Source organism: Anser brachyrhynchus (genome assembly GCF_964034855.1).
Source record: "Anser brachyrhynchus genome assembly, chromosome: 1".
In the NCBI taxonomy this organism is placed as follows: Eukaryota; Metazoa; Chordata; class Aves; order Anseriformes; family Anatidae; genus Anser; species Anser brachyrhynchus.
The window spans coordinates 143,746,589-143,764,002 of NC_137694.1; the positions used below are offsets into that span (position 1 = coordinate 143,746,589).

At 40.2% G+C, this 17,414-nt stretch overlaps 1 protein-coding gene and 1 long non-coding RNA gene across 2 annotated transcripts in view; one reads left to right on the forward strand and one right to left on the reverse strand.

The window, feature by feature from the left end:
• Nucleotides 1-393: 393 nt before the first annotated feature.
• The window catches only part of RFX8 (regulatory factor X8), a 30,948-nt gene continuing 13,927 nt past the window's right edge, over nucleotides 394-17,414 (reverse strand). Inside the window, exons 9-16 of the mRNA XM_080601806.1 lie at nucleotides 17,236-17,349; nucleotides 16,456-16,606; nucleotides 14,795-14,853; nucleotides 11,189-11,345; nucleotides 9,549-9,643; nucleotides 8,243-8,357; nucleotides 4,105-4,396; nucleotides 394-510 (exon numbers count right to left, since the gene is read on the reverse strand). Of these exons, the coding sequence (XP_080457932.1) occupies nucleotides 4,137-4,396; nucleotides 8,243-8,357; nucleotides 9,549-9,643; nucleotides 11,189-11,345; nucleotides 14,795-14,853; nucleotides 16,456-16,606; nucleotides 17,236-17,349 (951 nt within the window). The 3' untranslated portion in view covers nucleotides 394-510; nucleotides 4,105-4,136. The remainder of the gene's footprint in view (nucleotides 511-4,104; nucleotides 4,397-8,242; nucleotides 8,358-9,548; nucleotides 9,644-11,188; nucleotides 11,346-14,794; nucleotides 14,854-16,455; nucleotides 16,607-17,235; nucleotides 17,350-17,414) is intronic.
• LOC308198903 lies at nucleotides 8,379-11,331 on the forward strand. Its single transcript, XR_013954272.1, has 3 exons — nucleotides 8,379-8,799; nucleotides 10,677-10,773; nucleotides 11,214-11,331. It is a non-coding gene; the product is annotated as an uncharacterized lncRNA (long non-coding RNA).

Genomic DNA, 17,414 nt, shown 5'->3' on the forward strand with positions numbered 1-17,414 from the left:
GACACAAAACAGCATTGATCCAGGGTCATTAATCTATTCCGCAGCTTCCAGATAAATTTACCACAATGACTTCACGTGGGTCTCCAGCTTCACTGATAACAATAAGTACACTGATAACTGATAAGTACAAGGAATAAAAACAAAACACAAATATTTCACCTTTTTATTCTGAAGTTTTATTCAAATAAACTCAAATAATGAAATCACTTGACAACTTAAAGTAACCATCTTACTAGCACTGTTTTGCATTTAGTATTTACAGAAAAAGATCTTAACTTTAAGAGATTGAAAATAGTATTTCTTAAAATTATATCAGAAACAAGAATGGTCTATCCTTATAAAGTATTTTCAAAAGTCAGGCTGATTTTCTCTGAAAATTACCTGACCATGGGAGGTAAAACTAAAAGAAAAATTCTGTCCATCTCTGAGTAGTAACTACTTCTCTTCCAACAGCAAGATCCAACTTAATGAAAATTATAGCTATTTTGTCTTCCAAATCACCTGGATGACCTGAAAGTTAGAAAAGAAACGTGAATGTTTTCATTGTAGGGACTGTAAATCATTGTTTCTCCCTTCATTAATGAAAAAGTCTTCTCTCCCTTCATTAAATAAAAGTCTTTTCTCTACTTTTCTGCTGAACCTTCTCTTTTTTTGCAGATACCCCACCTAATTTTACATGTGTTAGCCCAACAGGAGGAGATACACAGTACATTTCCTCATAGGGTGGCAAAGGTCTGATAGGAGGACACAAATACTTTCTGATACATCATTCGCACTTTATGTGTCTACTATAATGTGTATAATGTGTACAATGTCTGCTATGTTTGTGTCTATTCTCTTCCAAAACAAATAATCCCGGTCCCATCTCTCCCCCGACCCAGGGACTTCTTTTCCGTGCTGAAATTTTGTCTTTCTTAAAATCAGTGGAAGTTTTGCCACTGAATTTAAGCAGGGACTTTATTCTTATTTTTGATCATTTCAGTTAATGATTTTGATCTTGATCTTGATCTCTGTATCCTGGATTACTCAGAGCACTCAGATGAACACCTACCATTCATTTAAGTGAAGTAGTTAATTATTTCCTTTTTTTTTTTTCCTTCCTTTTTAACAAATGAAAGTGTTTGATTTGCTCTCTGCCGGCAGAGCTACAAGCAGTGTTCCCTCAGCCTCTCTTTGCTGTATATTGTATGGTACAGAGGCGTGGAATTGGATTAAAAGCTACAGCACAGTGCTCTGCAGATAAACCCACTGCAGGTGTGCAGTTTAATAGGATTTTAATTTGGTAACAAGTGAACAAAGAGAAGAAGCGCAGAATGGGATTTTCTAGATGAAAAAATGCTGCTCGTGCTGAGAGAAAGCAACTGCAAGCTCTGTGATAAGGAATAAAGATCAGGCCAATGCTCTCTGAGCTGCCCTTTTACCGATTACAGTTCACTCAGAGCATCTTTGTTTGTGCCATCAGTTTCAACAATTCTTAGTTCAAGCTACTTGCATTCGGCTATATAGCATTTAACCTGCCACACTGTCCATTAAGCCAGTTTGTTTAAATCTTGCATTGTCTCATTCCCCTCCCTCTGCACTTTTTTATATAAAAAGAATGTTTTCCTCGGGAGACATCACCAGCTTGGAATATATTCAGTTTTCAAGATTATTAACAATGATTTTCATGCTTCAAATTAAAAAAAAAAAAAAGTGCTGCACTGTTCAAAATACATGGAAAAACACAGTGTCTCTGCTGAAGAGTGTAATTTATATTCAGCATGAACTAGGGATGGGGGACCAAAAACAGATGGGGAAGGAAAAGGAAAAATGAAGGTGACAACTGAAAGATCATGAAGAGATCTGCTAAGACACAGGCGCGTATTGCTGCTGCTGATGCAAGGGCAAGGTTGGGAGATTCTTTTCTGATTTCTGTTACCAGTCCTCCCTCTCATTTTTCCAGGGTTTCACAGCAGAAGTGAGTTTTTAGCACTAATTTCAATGAGATGCGGGTGGAGGTGCGATGAACAGATTTTTTCCAAGCATAACAGGCTGCATAGAAGGCATAGAAATGCCTTGTGGGACAAGATGAAAAAGATACGGAGGTTGGTGTTGTTGGCAGAGGATGGAGTGGAGGATGGGAGCTGAAGAGAGACACCAGGCCAGAGAGATCTGCAGAGGCTGCATGAGGTAAAGGACTGAAAGGGGAAAAAAATACAAACTATACCCTCGATACGCAGCGCACGAAGTCTGGCAGCAGACGTACAGCCCTGGAAACAGCAGCGTGGCTGTTGGATGCCACCGAGGGTTTGTATACCTCACAGGACGGGTTCTGGCTGAAGGGGGATTAGCCAGGAGCAGGGACAGATGGCTGCCTGGGAGCAGGGGAAGGTGATCAAAAGTCACAGAAGACAACCCCTTTTTGCGACAGGAATCCGTTCAGGGGATCTACAGAGATGGTAACGTGAACAAAATGGTAGGAGACGGAGACGCTTTTGGGAGCTGCATTTTCAGCAACCTGTGGAATTAGTATTGATGCCCAAAGAGAAGGAGCCCGCAGTGGGTGCAGTGGAAGTACCACCCATTCTTAGGACACCAGTTGCCAGAAATGCTCACCCACTCTGCTCCCGAAACCCTTCTGAGCCACAGGTTTGAGTATTTCAGCTCCCTCACAAACCGTAAACTGAACCACAGCATCAGCAGGCTGTTACAGGGCTCTCTTTTTCAGCCACCACTATCAGTCTGGCACATGGGCTGGTGGAACCTGGGGCTTTCAGTTCCATTATCTGTCAGGATCTTTCCCCTCTAAGCTTTTCCTACACTTTCCCAGTCCTTTACATTCTCCTTCCCTCTTCCATACCTTCTCAAGTGGTGCTACTCCCCTTTTCGGGTTTTACACCCATCCTCTCTTACTCTGGCACCCCTTGTCCCTCACTCTAACCAGCCTTGCTCTGTTTTGAGGTCATGTTCAAAATATGTAAAAAAAAAAACCAACACATTTATTTATAGGCATATCACTTACACAAACAACCCGGGTCAAATCCTTGTCTGCCGTCACCTGCTTAAGAGCATTGCAATGGCCACAGAGGCCATAAAAAACCCCATATGGACAGCAGAGTGAAAGAGCACAGGAAGCAGGACAGACATTGAGTAAGCTTTGTACTGGTTTATCTCCTGATTTCTGGCCATCAGTGGTTTGGCAATTCCTTGGTCATACCCTGCATCCAGCTCAACTTGTTTTTGAAGTTAAGGTGGTATGGCAGGACAGGTCATTATACTGCATTTCAAAATAAGTTGTTATTTTGTCCAACAACCCATGACCTATGCGTAAATCATTCTTGTTTTGTCCCCTCTGTGCCTTCTTTCTCCCCTCCAATTTTCATTGCTGACCTAGTTTTAGCATATCACATTTAAAAGCAAGGGTCCTCCAACAGTCTTTACAACTAATGAAGATGTTTTTTAAAACAGTTAATTTCCAGTCCTGGTCCTAGTTTATAAGCCATAAAATAATGATAGCAAGATCACCCCAAAATGTTATTTTCCTCATGAATCTTGGTGCCATTAACATTTGTCCAGCTCCGTGTTCTGGAAAACACAGTGTTCTCTGAGACAGAAGAGAAGCGCTGTTATTACATGGAAGAGGAATCTGAAAACAGCTGAACATACGAGTGATAAATATATCAGTTGTATTAACCACAGAGGCTTGATCCAGATTCCCATATGGCCTTGTATTTAGCCTCGTGTCCTAAGAAGACTTGGACATTTTGTTTTTTACCTGTATGTCATCCCTTATGCTGCTAATTTTGAACCAGGGGACTGACTGCAAGAAAGTCTGGCACGGCAGAAAGGCCTCAAGGATTTCCCATTTCTATATCTTTTGACAAAATTAATAGCTGGGTGGAAGACAGAGAGCCTCTTGGTGCTACCAGTAGTGAGAAAAGACTACACCATTTTCTCTCTCTTCTGATCAGTAAATACATGCGGCCCATTTGGTCTGCTAGTCCACAAGCTGTGCTGAACCTACCAGAGTACCCTTCCCAATTCCCCCAATTTATGGCCTCTCTCTCCCTTTTTTTTTTTTTTCTTTTTTCTTCAGTTTTCTTTAGAGCTAGTATCTTATTTCACCTTGCTGCCTGTGGCTGTGTCCTTCAAACAACTCAGAACTCTGAATATGTGTCGCTTAATCTGACGTTACTCGGGCTCTGCATCAGAGTTATGAGAGCTGGCTGTGGAGCTTTGGCTTGAGGTTGCTCCTCTGCAAAATAGCCCCAAAGGTAGCTGGGCTCATAAACCAACAGAACGGGTGGGTCATTTTGCTCGGTGACATAGAAGCTTTCAGCTCCCTCCTCCTCTATATAGGACTGGAAAATGTGAGCAACATAATCCAAGAGTAGCAAATTAAACAAATGCCAGGATCCTAGATTTAAAGAAAAAAAATAGATAATTGTAGCAATTTCTTAATTTGCATATCTTCATGATGTATTCTTTTTAGAAGGGCTTTATTGTAGTAATGGACTAGACAAAGCAGTCTAGCACCCATTAAATAATACTTACAGAATTACGTACTTCCAAATATCATGGCAAAATATACACCAAATACGGATTTTAAATATAAGCAAAAGCCTTTTCCCCTTATTATAGCTACAGAGAAAATTGTTCTTGTGTTTATTCGCTTTTTTGTTCAAGTTCTTCCCCCCGATTCACTGCTACTACAGGGCTTATCAGCAGCCACGTCATCCCTGTTTTCCCCTTGCACAGACAAAACGTTCCGCCTCTTTGCAAGCAAACCCTCCTACTTCTGTATGTTCTGTACCTATGACATTAAATGGCCTACCTTGCAGCTGGGGGTATAACTGCTAAAAGTCAAGAAAAAGACTCACTGAGGCCATTGAATTTTGAATTATACCTTTGGTTGAAAGCCCTTAAAGTGAAGTGTAGGTCTTCTCCCACGCCATAAATTTCCATAGGAATTATCAAGTAATTCAGAGCCTCTGCATCCCACAAACATGTTTACATGGACATCAATGAGAAGATACAATTCCTATGCACAACCAAGACTTCCAGAGCTTTAAAAATGAGCAACAGTGCCTCTTTTGATGTCTGAGAAGCTGCTGCTTCCACTGTTGGTCGTTTTGTGGATCTTTAAATGATAGCAAAATAAGTGATAGGACTCATTTATCTACGTGACAAGGATGGGGACTTTTAAACTTGAGCTCAGACTATACAGACCTGACACAAGGCATCAATGAGTGCTTCTAACAGTCTTATATCACAGGAGTTTTCAGCATATTAAATAAGAGTAAGCATGAGACAGAAGCTACCACTCCAGTTGTCCCTTGAGATAACGAAGGGACACAGTTTTGAAGAGATTAGGTTGAAGCAGCTTGCTTACAAAAGAGGAATGCATTAACTGCTAATAGCAAATAACGTCACAGAAATTAATTTCTGAAATGTTAGGCTGTTTGCATTGCAAACTGGTCCAGGACTATTTTTGCAGATGAATCAGTGGCATCTGGTGAATCATCTGTGTTGACAAAAGACAGAGATGAAACTTGTGTAAGTCAGTGGTCAGGAAGCTGTTGCAATCCTCATGATCCGAAGCTTTTGGATATAAATCTACCAGTGTCCCCTTTTTGAAAGGAGGTCATAGTAGGAACTGTTAGACAGTCACAGGAACTTCTACAGTCACACCTTAACAGAACCCAGAACTGTCAGGATCAGGACCCTGGAAGCATTTTGTAGATGTGAAGTTCCAAAGCAGGTGTAGCTGTGCACATAGATGACTGTCCAACCAGCGTGTCTCAGCAACACGCCCCTGAATGCTGCAGAAGGGAGACTGGTAAAGGAAATGGAGGTGCACCAGCTGATGTAAGGTTCTGTGGTGCAGGTATGTAGAGGTACATTTGCAGGGAAGGAGGTGGGACTGAAAGAGCTGCAGCACAGAATCACAGAATCATCAGGGTTGGAAAAGACCTTCAAAATCAACAAGCCTAACCATCGACCTGAATTTCTGAGTCCCATCACTACACCACGTCCCTTAGTGCCACTAAGTCCCGTTAGCCCTGGCTGCTGTAGCACACTTGCTCCTTGCAGCCTTACAGGGGAGTAACTGCACAGTTCTTCCGACTGCACTTGAGCACCATGTAGAGGCTGGACTGGAAGAGGGTAAAAAACCATCCTGAATTCAGAGGCGTAAGTCGGAATGCCAGCATATTTTGTGTGCCAGAAGTGCCAAGCTCCAAGCAAGAGCCCCACACAGAAGTAAGTCTGGGTTTGGTTACTCGTATGTGATTTATTTTGTGGGGAGGCACACTGCATGAACATGACAGACATTTACAGAAAATTCGACATTTTGCCCCAGTAATTTTGTTTCCTTGGTGCATGCTGCGTATTTTGACTTGCAGGAAGCCCACCATTCCTGCAAGAAATGCTGAGATCTAAGAAATTTCTGAAAAGCAATGACCCTGAGTACAGAGTTTTACACCAGGTGGCTTGTTAAGGTAACTGCCTAAGCCTTGTCCACTATGGCTCAAAACCCTACCGGAATAGAAAAAAGGAAAAGGACAAACATTGTTAGATCGTATAACCCAATGTCTTAAGGAACCAATGGTATTAAGAAAGAAGGTAGTAATGGCCAGTTTAACTGAAGCATCACAGAAAAAGATATAAAGGCATTTTTTTAAATTCTGTCATATGTGAGAATAAATTAAATCTTAATGCTAATGAAGTATAGTAATAAGGCTATCATAAGTGGGATGAAAACATTGTTTGTAACTAGTTTAAGGAAGGCTTAGCAGAGGAAGAGAAGTTCTACATCAGATGGCATTAACTGTGTTCCAAGCCACTGGCAACTGTAGAACAGGGAGGCAATTCATTAAACTCTTCTCATAGTGGGAAGAAGGGAGAGGATTTCATCACCATGGGGAATTTCAGTAAACATTATGCTTCCAGTGCTGTTCTTGGAATTCATTCACGATTTCCACTCAGTGGTCAAAACATTGCATCCAATGTGGGAGAGTTTTGTGCAGAACTCTTCTGCAGAGATAGAGAGGAATGATTATTTTATTACTACTCTAATGAAGCAGCCCATGGGCAAGGGACTGAACTGTGCTATGTTCCATGTAGTCACAGAACAAAACTCTAATCCTGCTCCTGGGAGTTTGCGATCTAATTATAAGGCAAAAGGTAACAGCTAGATGCAGAAAAGGGGTGCGCACATACATGCACAAACATAGACAGTAAGAGGGAAAGATTACTGAAGAATATAAAAGGCAGTAACCTTAGCATACCCCTTTGTTATGTCTTTGTAGAAAACACAGGGAAGTAGAGCTTTGAAGGGGGATTTCTAAGAAGATAATGAGGGTTTTTAGCTATTTGTGTGAAGCTCCATCCAACAGAACAGGAAAAAATATGAAGGTACGTCTTTGAAAATCTAAAAAGTGATTCATGCAGTCTGGGATCAGATGTTACTCAGAGGAGATGGTGCATTTCTCCAGAATGAATAATAGACAGATAGCTTCTGAAAGGTTTTACAAATAAAGAGAAAGGTAGTTAGGTTTGAAGCCATATAGAAGTGAAACAGACAGACAGAGCTGATTCAAGACATGGTTGTGCCACTTCAAGCTACTTTGAGTAAATCTGACTTCATAGTCCCCTCACTTCTCTTGCCTTGCACTGGTGTGTGATGGATTTGATGCTTGGCAGCTCCGAGCACTAAAACAGAGAGAAAACTAACCCAACTGGAGGGGTGACTAGTTTTCAATCAGTTTAATATCTTAAACAGCTTGCTGCTGGCTAGGCAAGCACTTACATCGGTGTAAGCATAAGGAAAGGGAAGGAGCCTGTATCTGGTGTCAGAGGAACTAACTGCCATATTGACAAGTATTTGGATCTGCTATTCCTGTATTATACAGACAGAATCTGGAAGTCTGGAAGCTATCACGGGGAGATGCAGAATTTTGATGGTTTGCCGTATTAGTGCCCCAGCTCCCCACCACCCCTCCTGCTGAAGCCCTTGCGATGCTCACACCTGAGTCTGCCGTTCCCCCTCAGACAAACGACAGCTTCTGCCGAAAGAGGGAGTCCTGCTCTTCCCACCATCTCCAGCTGCATCTCCCTGCCTCCCTCCCTTTTGCTCACCTTAGAGAAGCGATGCCCCTTTCGGCTGTAGCTTGGGTTTCTGTCCGTCGAAGTGGCCCGGTGTCTCTGCCACCCCAGGTCCCAGAGGGGTGCATCAGGTGGCACTCACAAAGCCCTTACTTACCAAAGCTGTCTGCATAGTTGAGTGTCATAGCCTTGCTCACGGCAGTTAATAGGAAGTTCCATCTCAACTGGAAATCGGCTGCCAGTTTCCTAAGTTCCTCTTTATTCCTGCTTGGCTGCAAATAGAGGGGAAAAAAAAAAAAGTTGCTTTATGATAAAGCTGGTTAAAAGGTTCCCATATTGTGTTGCGGATAATTCCCCTCTACAACCTGCATATGAAGGTAGAAAATTCAGCTTTTTGGTTAGAAACCTAAAATAGCTTAGGTTGAAAGGGATCTTTGAATGTCATTTTAGTTCAGGTCTTGTCCGGACAAGTTCTGAATATCTCCAAGGTATTCACTGCCTTTCAGGGTAACCTTTTCCTGTGGTGAACTATTCTTGTGGGTTTGTTGTTGTTGTTGTTGGGCTTTGTATGTTTGTTTTTGTTATTTGGGGTTTTGGTTGTTTGTTTTCTTTTTATCTATTCAGATTTCCTTTGCTGCAGCTTGTGTCTATTGCCTTATAATTGTGAACCCCCAGGAGAAGTCCCAATCCATCTTCTCTGTACCATCCCATGAGGTAACTGATGGGTCTGTGAGACGAAGGCACCACAGAACTACAAAGCGCTAATCTTAATTACAAAACCCACATGAATTGTCAGGAAATAATTAAGCTGAAGAAGTACAGTTTATCTTGCTTCTTCAGAAAATAAAAAAAAAATAATGAAAGACTTAAACCACCCCCGGCCCTAAATTCATTGGTCTGTCCAACTGACAGAGTGCAGTCGTACCACCAAGCTATCACTAATTCTGTATCGGTGATGGAAGAGGGGTGCTAGAGTTGGCAACCTGGGGAAAGATCTATATGCAAGGATGATCTAACTTAAATCTTTCACAAGAGGTAGAGCCATTGTGCTAGAATTTATCACTCTCCTGCCACCTGCTTAAAAACAACAGTTTCACGAATCAACAGTTGCAAGAATCATGAAGTATTCTCTTTGTTTATACTAACATTTTTCTTATGGATCTTGGTGTATAAGGGAGCATTATTATAGCATGTGTCTACAAAATGAGACCAGATTCTGAAATCACCGAAGTGGATATATCCACAGAAATAGGCTTGTAGTTGTTTGCACAGATGGAATTTTTGTATGCCAATTAATTCCCCCTTTTTCTGCAGCATGCATAAATTGTGTCTATGCAAATCTGCAGTCTGGTCAGGTTGCTGGTATACAATGTAGCTCCTGCAAACTATTGACAGTCAGCTTGTAGGGGGATAGATGGTGTGATCACTCTTCCTTTTCTGAAAGTATTAAATTAATTTTATACCTCAATGACAAAAGCCTGAAGATTTGAAGACATACAGTTCAGGAGAACCCGAATATCTGTAGAAGGTGCCAGCAAAGATATTAAGTCATTCAAACCTATGAAATATAGAAAGGAGATCATTACTTGAAGTGATTGGCTTACTTTTTGGTTTGTTTCTGCAGTTTCTAGCTTTTTTTTTTTTCTTTCATCTTTGGCTTAAAATATATTAAGACATCTGCTTATAGCATCTTGATTAATATAACTGTGCCATTCCTTGAATGGTGATTAGCACCCTGATTTGAAATCAGTCAGAATTCAAGTTTATGTCCATATCTGCACCAACCTAGTCATCATGGCAAAAGTGGAAAGAGTAAACATTTCGTAAGTCCAAGCTGGCATATGGCTATATGCAATACTAGCTTGCTTAACTAAGCTTTTATAGGGTTGAGAAAAAAAAATATTTTATCTGTTGAGGGGGTGGAAACTGTTTTAAAACAATAACAGAAATTACAGAATATTCTGTAGCTCAGCGGAAATGTAGATAATATTGCCAAAAACCAGTGCAGGTGTCCCCCCAGAGGATTAGAACCTACTACTCAGTGCCACGAGGTACATCACAACTGTACCCCTCAGAGTCTATACCCTTCTGGCTAAGAGGCCTTCCTGCCAGAAGGCATACGCATAGGGGCTTTGAAGCATTATTTATTAAAAATAACAATTTGGAAAAGCAATGGGAACAGAGAAATGCAGCAAATCCATCTTGGAAAAGATAATCATTAATATAAAGAGTAAATGAAATAAAAACTTTCTGCATGGTGTTTTTGATTTGAAGACGTATATAAATATTATTTGCAGGGATCTCCTGGTGGTTCTGCGAACAAAGCGAATTTTTATTCCTGCTGAAAGCAGTCACAGAAAGGCGGTGGTGCATCCCTTGTCAGAGAGCGTGCCGGCTGCAGGCCAGGAACAAAGAGCTCAGGCTTCTTCCATCAGTTCTGAGCACAGCCTGGTCCGAGATGCCTGCCTCTTGCTAATAATTTAAATGGCAGTCCATTAATCTAAGAATTAACTTGCCATTATGTTCCCATCGCTTTTCATTAAACCGGCAAATGCATTATGTCGTGGCTGCATGCAAACTGTGTATTTCAGTGTTTACAGCTCAGCACCAATTCTACAGGCCGCAGTAGAGCAAAAGGGCAAGAAAGCTGGGAGGTCGATAGCCCTTGTCCAGCTCAGCATACAACAGGTAAAATCCGGCCACGGGAAGTAATGTTGTGTACTTTGATTAATAACAGGGAAAATGCAATTCTTGGAAACTTCTGTTTATCAAAGACAAGCATTAAAAGTGAATGTCCCTGTTTGTCAACCTTCTTCTGGAAGATAAATCGTTTTAGAAACACAAACCATGCTCCTGCTGCCGTAGAGAGCTTTAAGAGAGAATCAGTACCGAAAGCCTTTCATTCTTAATCTTTAAAGTTAAAAGGATAATATTACGTGCTCCATTCTCAATTTTATTGGCTCCTTTCCAGTACACAGGGTTATTGCAAGACTATAATTCCCATTAGGGCAGATGCCATGAATAAACAAAAGGAAATGCTGGAGCTTTAACAATGTCAAGCAGGGGCTTAAATGGATAGAAAAATATAGAAAAAAAATATTACATTTGATTTCTGTGTCGTTCTGCAGTTCATCCGGATTCCTAAACATCTTTTGAAAGAGGTTTCCAGGAGTATCCACAAATCCCTGGTTGATGACAGCATGCAAGTCTGATCTCAGACCAGTGACTTTGCTGCTGTTGTTCAAGACTATTCGCATTGTCTACAGATAATAAGAAAACAGTTAATATCTTTCATTTTTTCAAGCCCTTAACTCAGTCAAAAAAGCTTCTCTTATTCAATGTTAAGTTAGAATTGGAATTTTAAATAAATCACCAGTCTCCAAATGGAAAAAAATCCAAAAAAAAGGAATCAAAGGAGATGAATCTTATGTTGTCTTCAAGTGTTTTTGTTCTGGGTGATACCATTTTCAGTGACACTTTGTGGTGGTGTCTGTGATGGAGCAGACAAGACTAACAGATGCTTGAAGTATCTGCACAATTCTTTTTGCCTATAGTTATTTTAGTTATGCCAAATAACACTACTTTGTCTAAAAAATGAAGTGGTATATTAGGATCAACTTTCCCTCAATGACATCGATCCTTAATATGTCCCAATTAAATTAAAAGGCAAGTTTTCTTGAGTTGCTCAAACCTTTGAGAAGGTATAAATAAGATTAGAAATAGGGCATTAATTAAAATAATAGTAGGGATTGTGTCCCATTTCTCTGCTTTTAAGTCATTTGTCAATGAAGAATCTGGTTTTATATTTGTTCCCAGAAGTATTACTTACACAGATATTGCAGGCAATTTTCAGCATAACTTTTGATCTTCATCTCTTCCTTTTTTATTTAATTAATTGCTAATATCACACAGTATTGCTTCAGATTCCTGATTACAATGTTTTAAGTGGAAAACAATGAAGGAAATTAAACCTGAATCTATTAAAATTCATTCATCCATAGATTTAGTCTCTCACTTTCATACTGAAACCTATGAGATCAAAGATTGTTGAATTTGGGCATTTATATCAATAATTCGTGTCCAGTTTTGCCTTCTAGAGGAAAAATATTTTTTTGTAAAGTTCAGAAAAATCTTCAGGATTCATGAACATTTTAACAAATCCCATTCATCAGGTGCATGGCAGAGAATACTACTTACTGTGACCCCACAAACATTTATTTTCAAGCATAACTCCCAATCTAGAACTTTTGTTCTTCATTATTGTGCTAGCGTTACTGAAATATCACAAGCAGCCTCGTATTTACTTGGTAGTTTTTTTCAGCTCAGTTAAAGACAAAGTGTCTTTCCTTGTTTTACATGGAGTTTCCAGTGTCAAAGAGCACACAATGTGAACATTGGGAACTACCAGGTGCAGCACCTTCAGCAGGATGCTAGCACCCAGCTCCATGTTTGAATGTTTTAGAAATGTATTCAGCGTTTTTTACCCATTGCACTTCAGTGTACTAAGTGTAATACTCCAACTGACTGAGAGCCAGCCCTGACAACACTTAAATACAGCTTACCAGAGGCAGGAATCAGCCCCAGGAAATGACACGTGTTATACTCAAATTCCTTTCTCACAGGGAATTCGCTCCTTTTTATACCCTAATTACTTCTGTATATCCAGGTAGTAGCAGATGTCAGCCTGCTTTATCTCCACATGATGGGAAAGTTACTTTTTTCTCTTCTGAATGCTGACCCTGCCAAAATTGTTCAGATTTTCTCACCAGGTGGCTAAATTATTGCAAAGTACTCTACAAGGGACAGTGTGTTTACACCATTCTGAAGCTGCAGCTGCACAGTTCCTCAATAATACTTCTCATTAGGAGCACTGTCACCTGCTTTGACCACCTGTCTCTGGTTGAAATTCAACGTGCTTTTCAGACAGAGAAAACCAAGAAGGCTGATTAGGCTCCCATACAAGAAAATTAAATAAATGTCAGGTTAAGATAGAAATAGCCGAGAAAGGATGTGATAGAGGTCTGCAGGAAGAATTGCACAAATTTTAAAACTAATAAAAGAAAGTGCTTTTTCACACAAGAAATAATCAAATCCTGGAACTCACAACCCCAAGACTTTGTGAATGCCAAAACCGGGCTATTAAATGAAAGAATGTGGATACAACCTTCATTTCAGATTGGTGGTAAGCCTGGAGAGTACAATGGCAAAAAAGTAGGGTATCATTTGCTCTATGCATACGTGCTCTACCTGAGCATCTGAGAACAGGATACAGGTCCACGCAGACCTAGGGTCTGGTCTGACCGACTGAAACACTTCGTGCTTTTCTCTGAGTGACATCCACCTCCCTGTGAAGCATCCGCGTGTTTCTCACATGCCGAAAATGTTAAACACCCATGGTGTCCAGCTAACCATCTTCTGGTATGCATTAGACAGGGAAGTAATTTTGCAGGATAATCTTTATCTGGTATTTGTTTCACTGGAGCCCAGTATAAATAGCGAAATGGTAAGATCCCTAACAGAAGGTAAAATTGAGGCTGTGTGACTGCTGAAAGATCATGGGGATGTTGATTTACAGGACTTACATATTGTCACTTGTTGAAACTATTGTTTTTAAATTGCCAATGGGACTAATCATCAATTACACTGAAGCTCCTTTGACCTCCTCACATTTTAAAGAGGCCCTAGAGAAGGTGCAAATACCATTTCCTTGTGCAAATAGTGTGAGCAGCTCATAATCATGAAGAAGAACCAGGCTGAGAGTGTGCTCAAGCTGTAAGTACAGATCTGACACGGTTTCTCAGGTTCACAAGGTTCAATTTGTGTTGGTTAAACAGTGCAAAGGGAACATGCAGCAGCTAGAAGTTGCCGCTGGCATTAGCGTAAAATTCCCCCCCCCCCCCCCCCTTAGGGTAAAACTCTCTTGCCCTAAATCTTGAGGGTGTAAATTAAATGTTGACTGTGACCTATCTGTTGTGTTATGGCCCGGGCTACTTCAAAAAACAAGGTTTAGGAAGCATCCAAGGACAGCAATGGAAGGAATGCTGCAGGGAGGGCACAGCCAATCAAAATAACGCAGCAGTGAGTAAGTACAGGTTAACGAAGCAATTTACTTCATGGTGTTCAAAGGGCACAGCTCCTTGATGCATCTCATCTGTCACTGTAGCTGACAATGATACTGGAGAGCAAAAAGTAGACAGAGATATTAGATATATTTTGGCTCTCTCTTCCCCAGAAATAAAACGATGCCCTGAGGAGTAAAGTTCAGAGGACAGTTCCCTGCAGCACTTCTTCCAACACTGTCTGCTCAGAGGATGGAGAAGATTTTGCCAGCTGATCCCTGAGATCCATGAAAAAGCTCAAGGCCTTGTGCCCTTACAGACTTTGAGACCATGCAGTTTCACTGCAAGCAATATATTAGTGGTTTCCCATGTGTCACCTGACCCTTCTAACTACAGTGATGTTCTCCTGTCTGTGGAGGACTGCTAACCATACCTCAGAGGCTTTCACAAAATCCAGAGGGGTACGTACTATGGGGCAGAGGTGGGTAGGAGGGTGAGCATGATTTGGACCAGTCGGTATACAGACAAGAACACCTGTGCTGCTGTTGTTCTACTACAGTGGAGCATCTCATAAATAATCCCGACTGCAGGTGGGCTTCTTGAGTGAGTGAGATGCCCAGCTTTTCTATTTCATGGATTCTAGAACATACCTTGGCCATATTAGAAAGATCTGTCTTTCTCCTGAGTCTTTTTATAAACAGTGTAACTTCTGTTAAAGAAGAAGAGGCAGATGTTTCATATCATTAATATTTTACATTCTTAAAGACATTAATAAAGACAGATCTCTTAAGTGAGAAAGCAGACCCCTCAGGGAGCAGCAGGCTAGCTCAGGGCACATGGAGGTAACTGAGCTGCGTTCTGTGCTGGGGACCCTGCCAATTTAAAGCTTGCAAACAGCAGCTGCACAAGTTACTACTTTTCCTTCACTGCAAACCTGTTAGCCCCTGATGCACAGGAAAAATACTTCTTTTATTTTTTTTTTCTCCATGAAATACTTCTCAAGCAAGAAAGCAAGAGAAATATTCTTTTATGTGTATGGTTTCAGATGACTAATGGCAACATTAATTCTAAACCTTCTATTTTTTGATTAGAGAGTTCACATTTTTCACTTTTATGCATCTATAATTCTTCAGAATTGTTAATAAAAGCTGATTTCTGTTGCTGTATTTGCTCCTGTCTATAATGTGTTGGAATTATGAAAAGCGTGGTTCAAGAATACCCTTTTTAAGAATAAAATCTAAAATAACTGATTCTTAGTTGCAGGAAAATCAAGAATAAAACAACTTAAAATCTTTTGCAGACAAGCAATGGTTTTCAAGTGAAAATTTCTGTATCTCTGATGTTTTTATAAACCCAGTCCTGGATGTGCAGAGAAAGGGTTCTGGCTGGTTAATTACATGCACTTCCATGCACACAAATGTGTTAAAAGCAGATTACTAAATTTGCTCTGCCAAGCATTTAAATGTAAGAACTGCCAGAGTTAAGACTGACTGCATGTCATTATTAAGCGCATGAATACGAGCACAGTCCTATGTCTACGCAGGAGCCCTGCTTTGTCACTGCAGCGATGGTTCTCACTCAGTGAGCAACTGAGCAGCATTTTGGTTTGGCCAGATTCTTCAGCATAATATATAAATCACAGAACCACAGAATGGTTTGGGTTGGAAGGGACCTTAAAGATCATCTAGTTCCAACCTCCTGCCATGGCAGGGACGTCTCACTACATTGGATTGCCCAAAGCCCTATCCAACCTGTCCTTGAACATTATGTATGCATGAACATATTTGCATACATAAATGTATGCATGTACGTACATATTTACAAATACACACCTTTGTATATTACAAGTTTTTCAAATCCTACTCTAATGACAGAGTCAGAGTTTCCCTGTGGGCCTTTTTTTTTTTCTTCACTTTAAATTGAACTGCCCTATAGTCATTAATTAATTTATCTACATAAAACCACTTGCAAGGTAAAGAGACAGAAGAATACCTAAATTTCGAGGGCAGGGTGCTTATTATTCATAGTCATCAACACAGTCAAAGTGATCATAGCAAAAGACATATCTTTAAAAAGATCCAAGTACACTTTAATTTACCATGATCTTGGAATAATTTGGGCTTAAATTTGTTCTCTCATGTCATCTGAGACCATTTATTTTTAACTGTATGCCAACTCTAGTCCTCGCTACTCTCAAGGTTACTTCAGCTAAAAGAGTTTTTAAAATAATTTCTGTAAGAGTCTTGTAACCCAATCTTCTCTGCAGTTTAAGCAAAGATTACTTTATGAAATCTCTCTGTTACTTACATACCTTTACATTTGGTTGTTTGGAGCAGCACTGGCAACTCTTCCAAAGCATTAAGCAGCCAGAGTTTAACATTTTTACTGAACAGTCTGATTGACTTCAGGTACTGCACGGACACCTCCTCCAGGAAGTCACGAAAGAGAATGTTCTCCATTTCCTACAATACAAATGTATGGAGCTGCACGATTGGTGTACTACATGTGTTTACAGCAGCATGAAATAAAACTGCACTGACAGCTTAAATGTAAATAATGAAAAAAGACTATCCTTTTCCTCTGTTTAAGGCAGTAACTAAGCTACATTTATTAGCAGAAGGAACGAGATCTAGCAGAAAGCATTGTTTCCTGAATTAATTACTGGACACTGCTTTGACCTGCTGTGAATAAGAAGCAAATCATTTTGAGCAGAAAGCTCTGTATGTCAATGTGGTATGTCACTGAGAAATTCAGTAGTGTTATCAAAGGAAAAATAACTCCTTGAAGTTTAGAAAACAGCTATCGGTCAGAATTTCAGTCACATATCCTCATGCCAGAACCACAGACCACATTTATAACAGCATACTCCATTGATGTTAGGGACTTTCAAGGGAAGATATGGCAGCAAAGTGGCAGTTGTCTCAAATTCCACTAGATCCAAAATCCAAACTGCGTTGTCTCAAAAAAAAAAAAAAGTATAATAATAATAAAATGCCATTGTAAATCACACAATAAACAGCTGGTCTTTCTCAGGTAGAGCTAGCAAAAAAACACAAACACAAAATAATTACAAGAAACATGTCTACAGTACCTGGAATAGCTGCCTATCATAGCACTTGAATAGCTCGCACACATCTGGCAAGGACATAAATGCTATTTTTTCAGGCTGCAGAGACTTCCAGAATGACACGATACAGTCTTCCACCTATTGCACAAAATTCTTTATGAATTTTCACCAAATTTACGCTAGTGAAATATGAAGTGTGACTC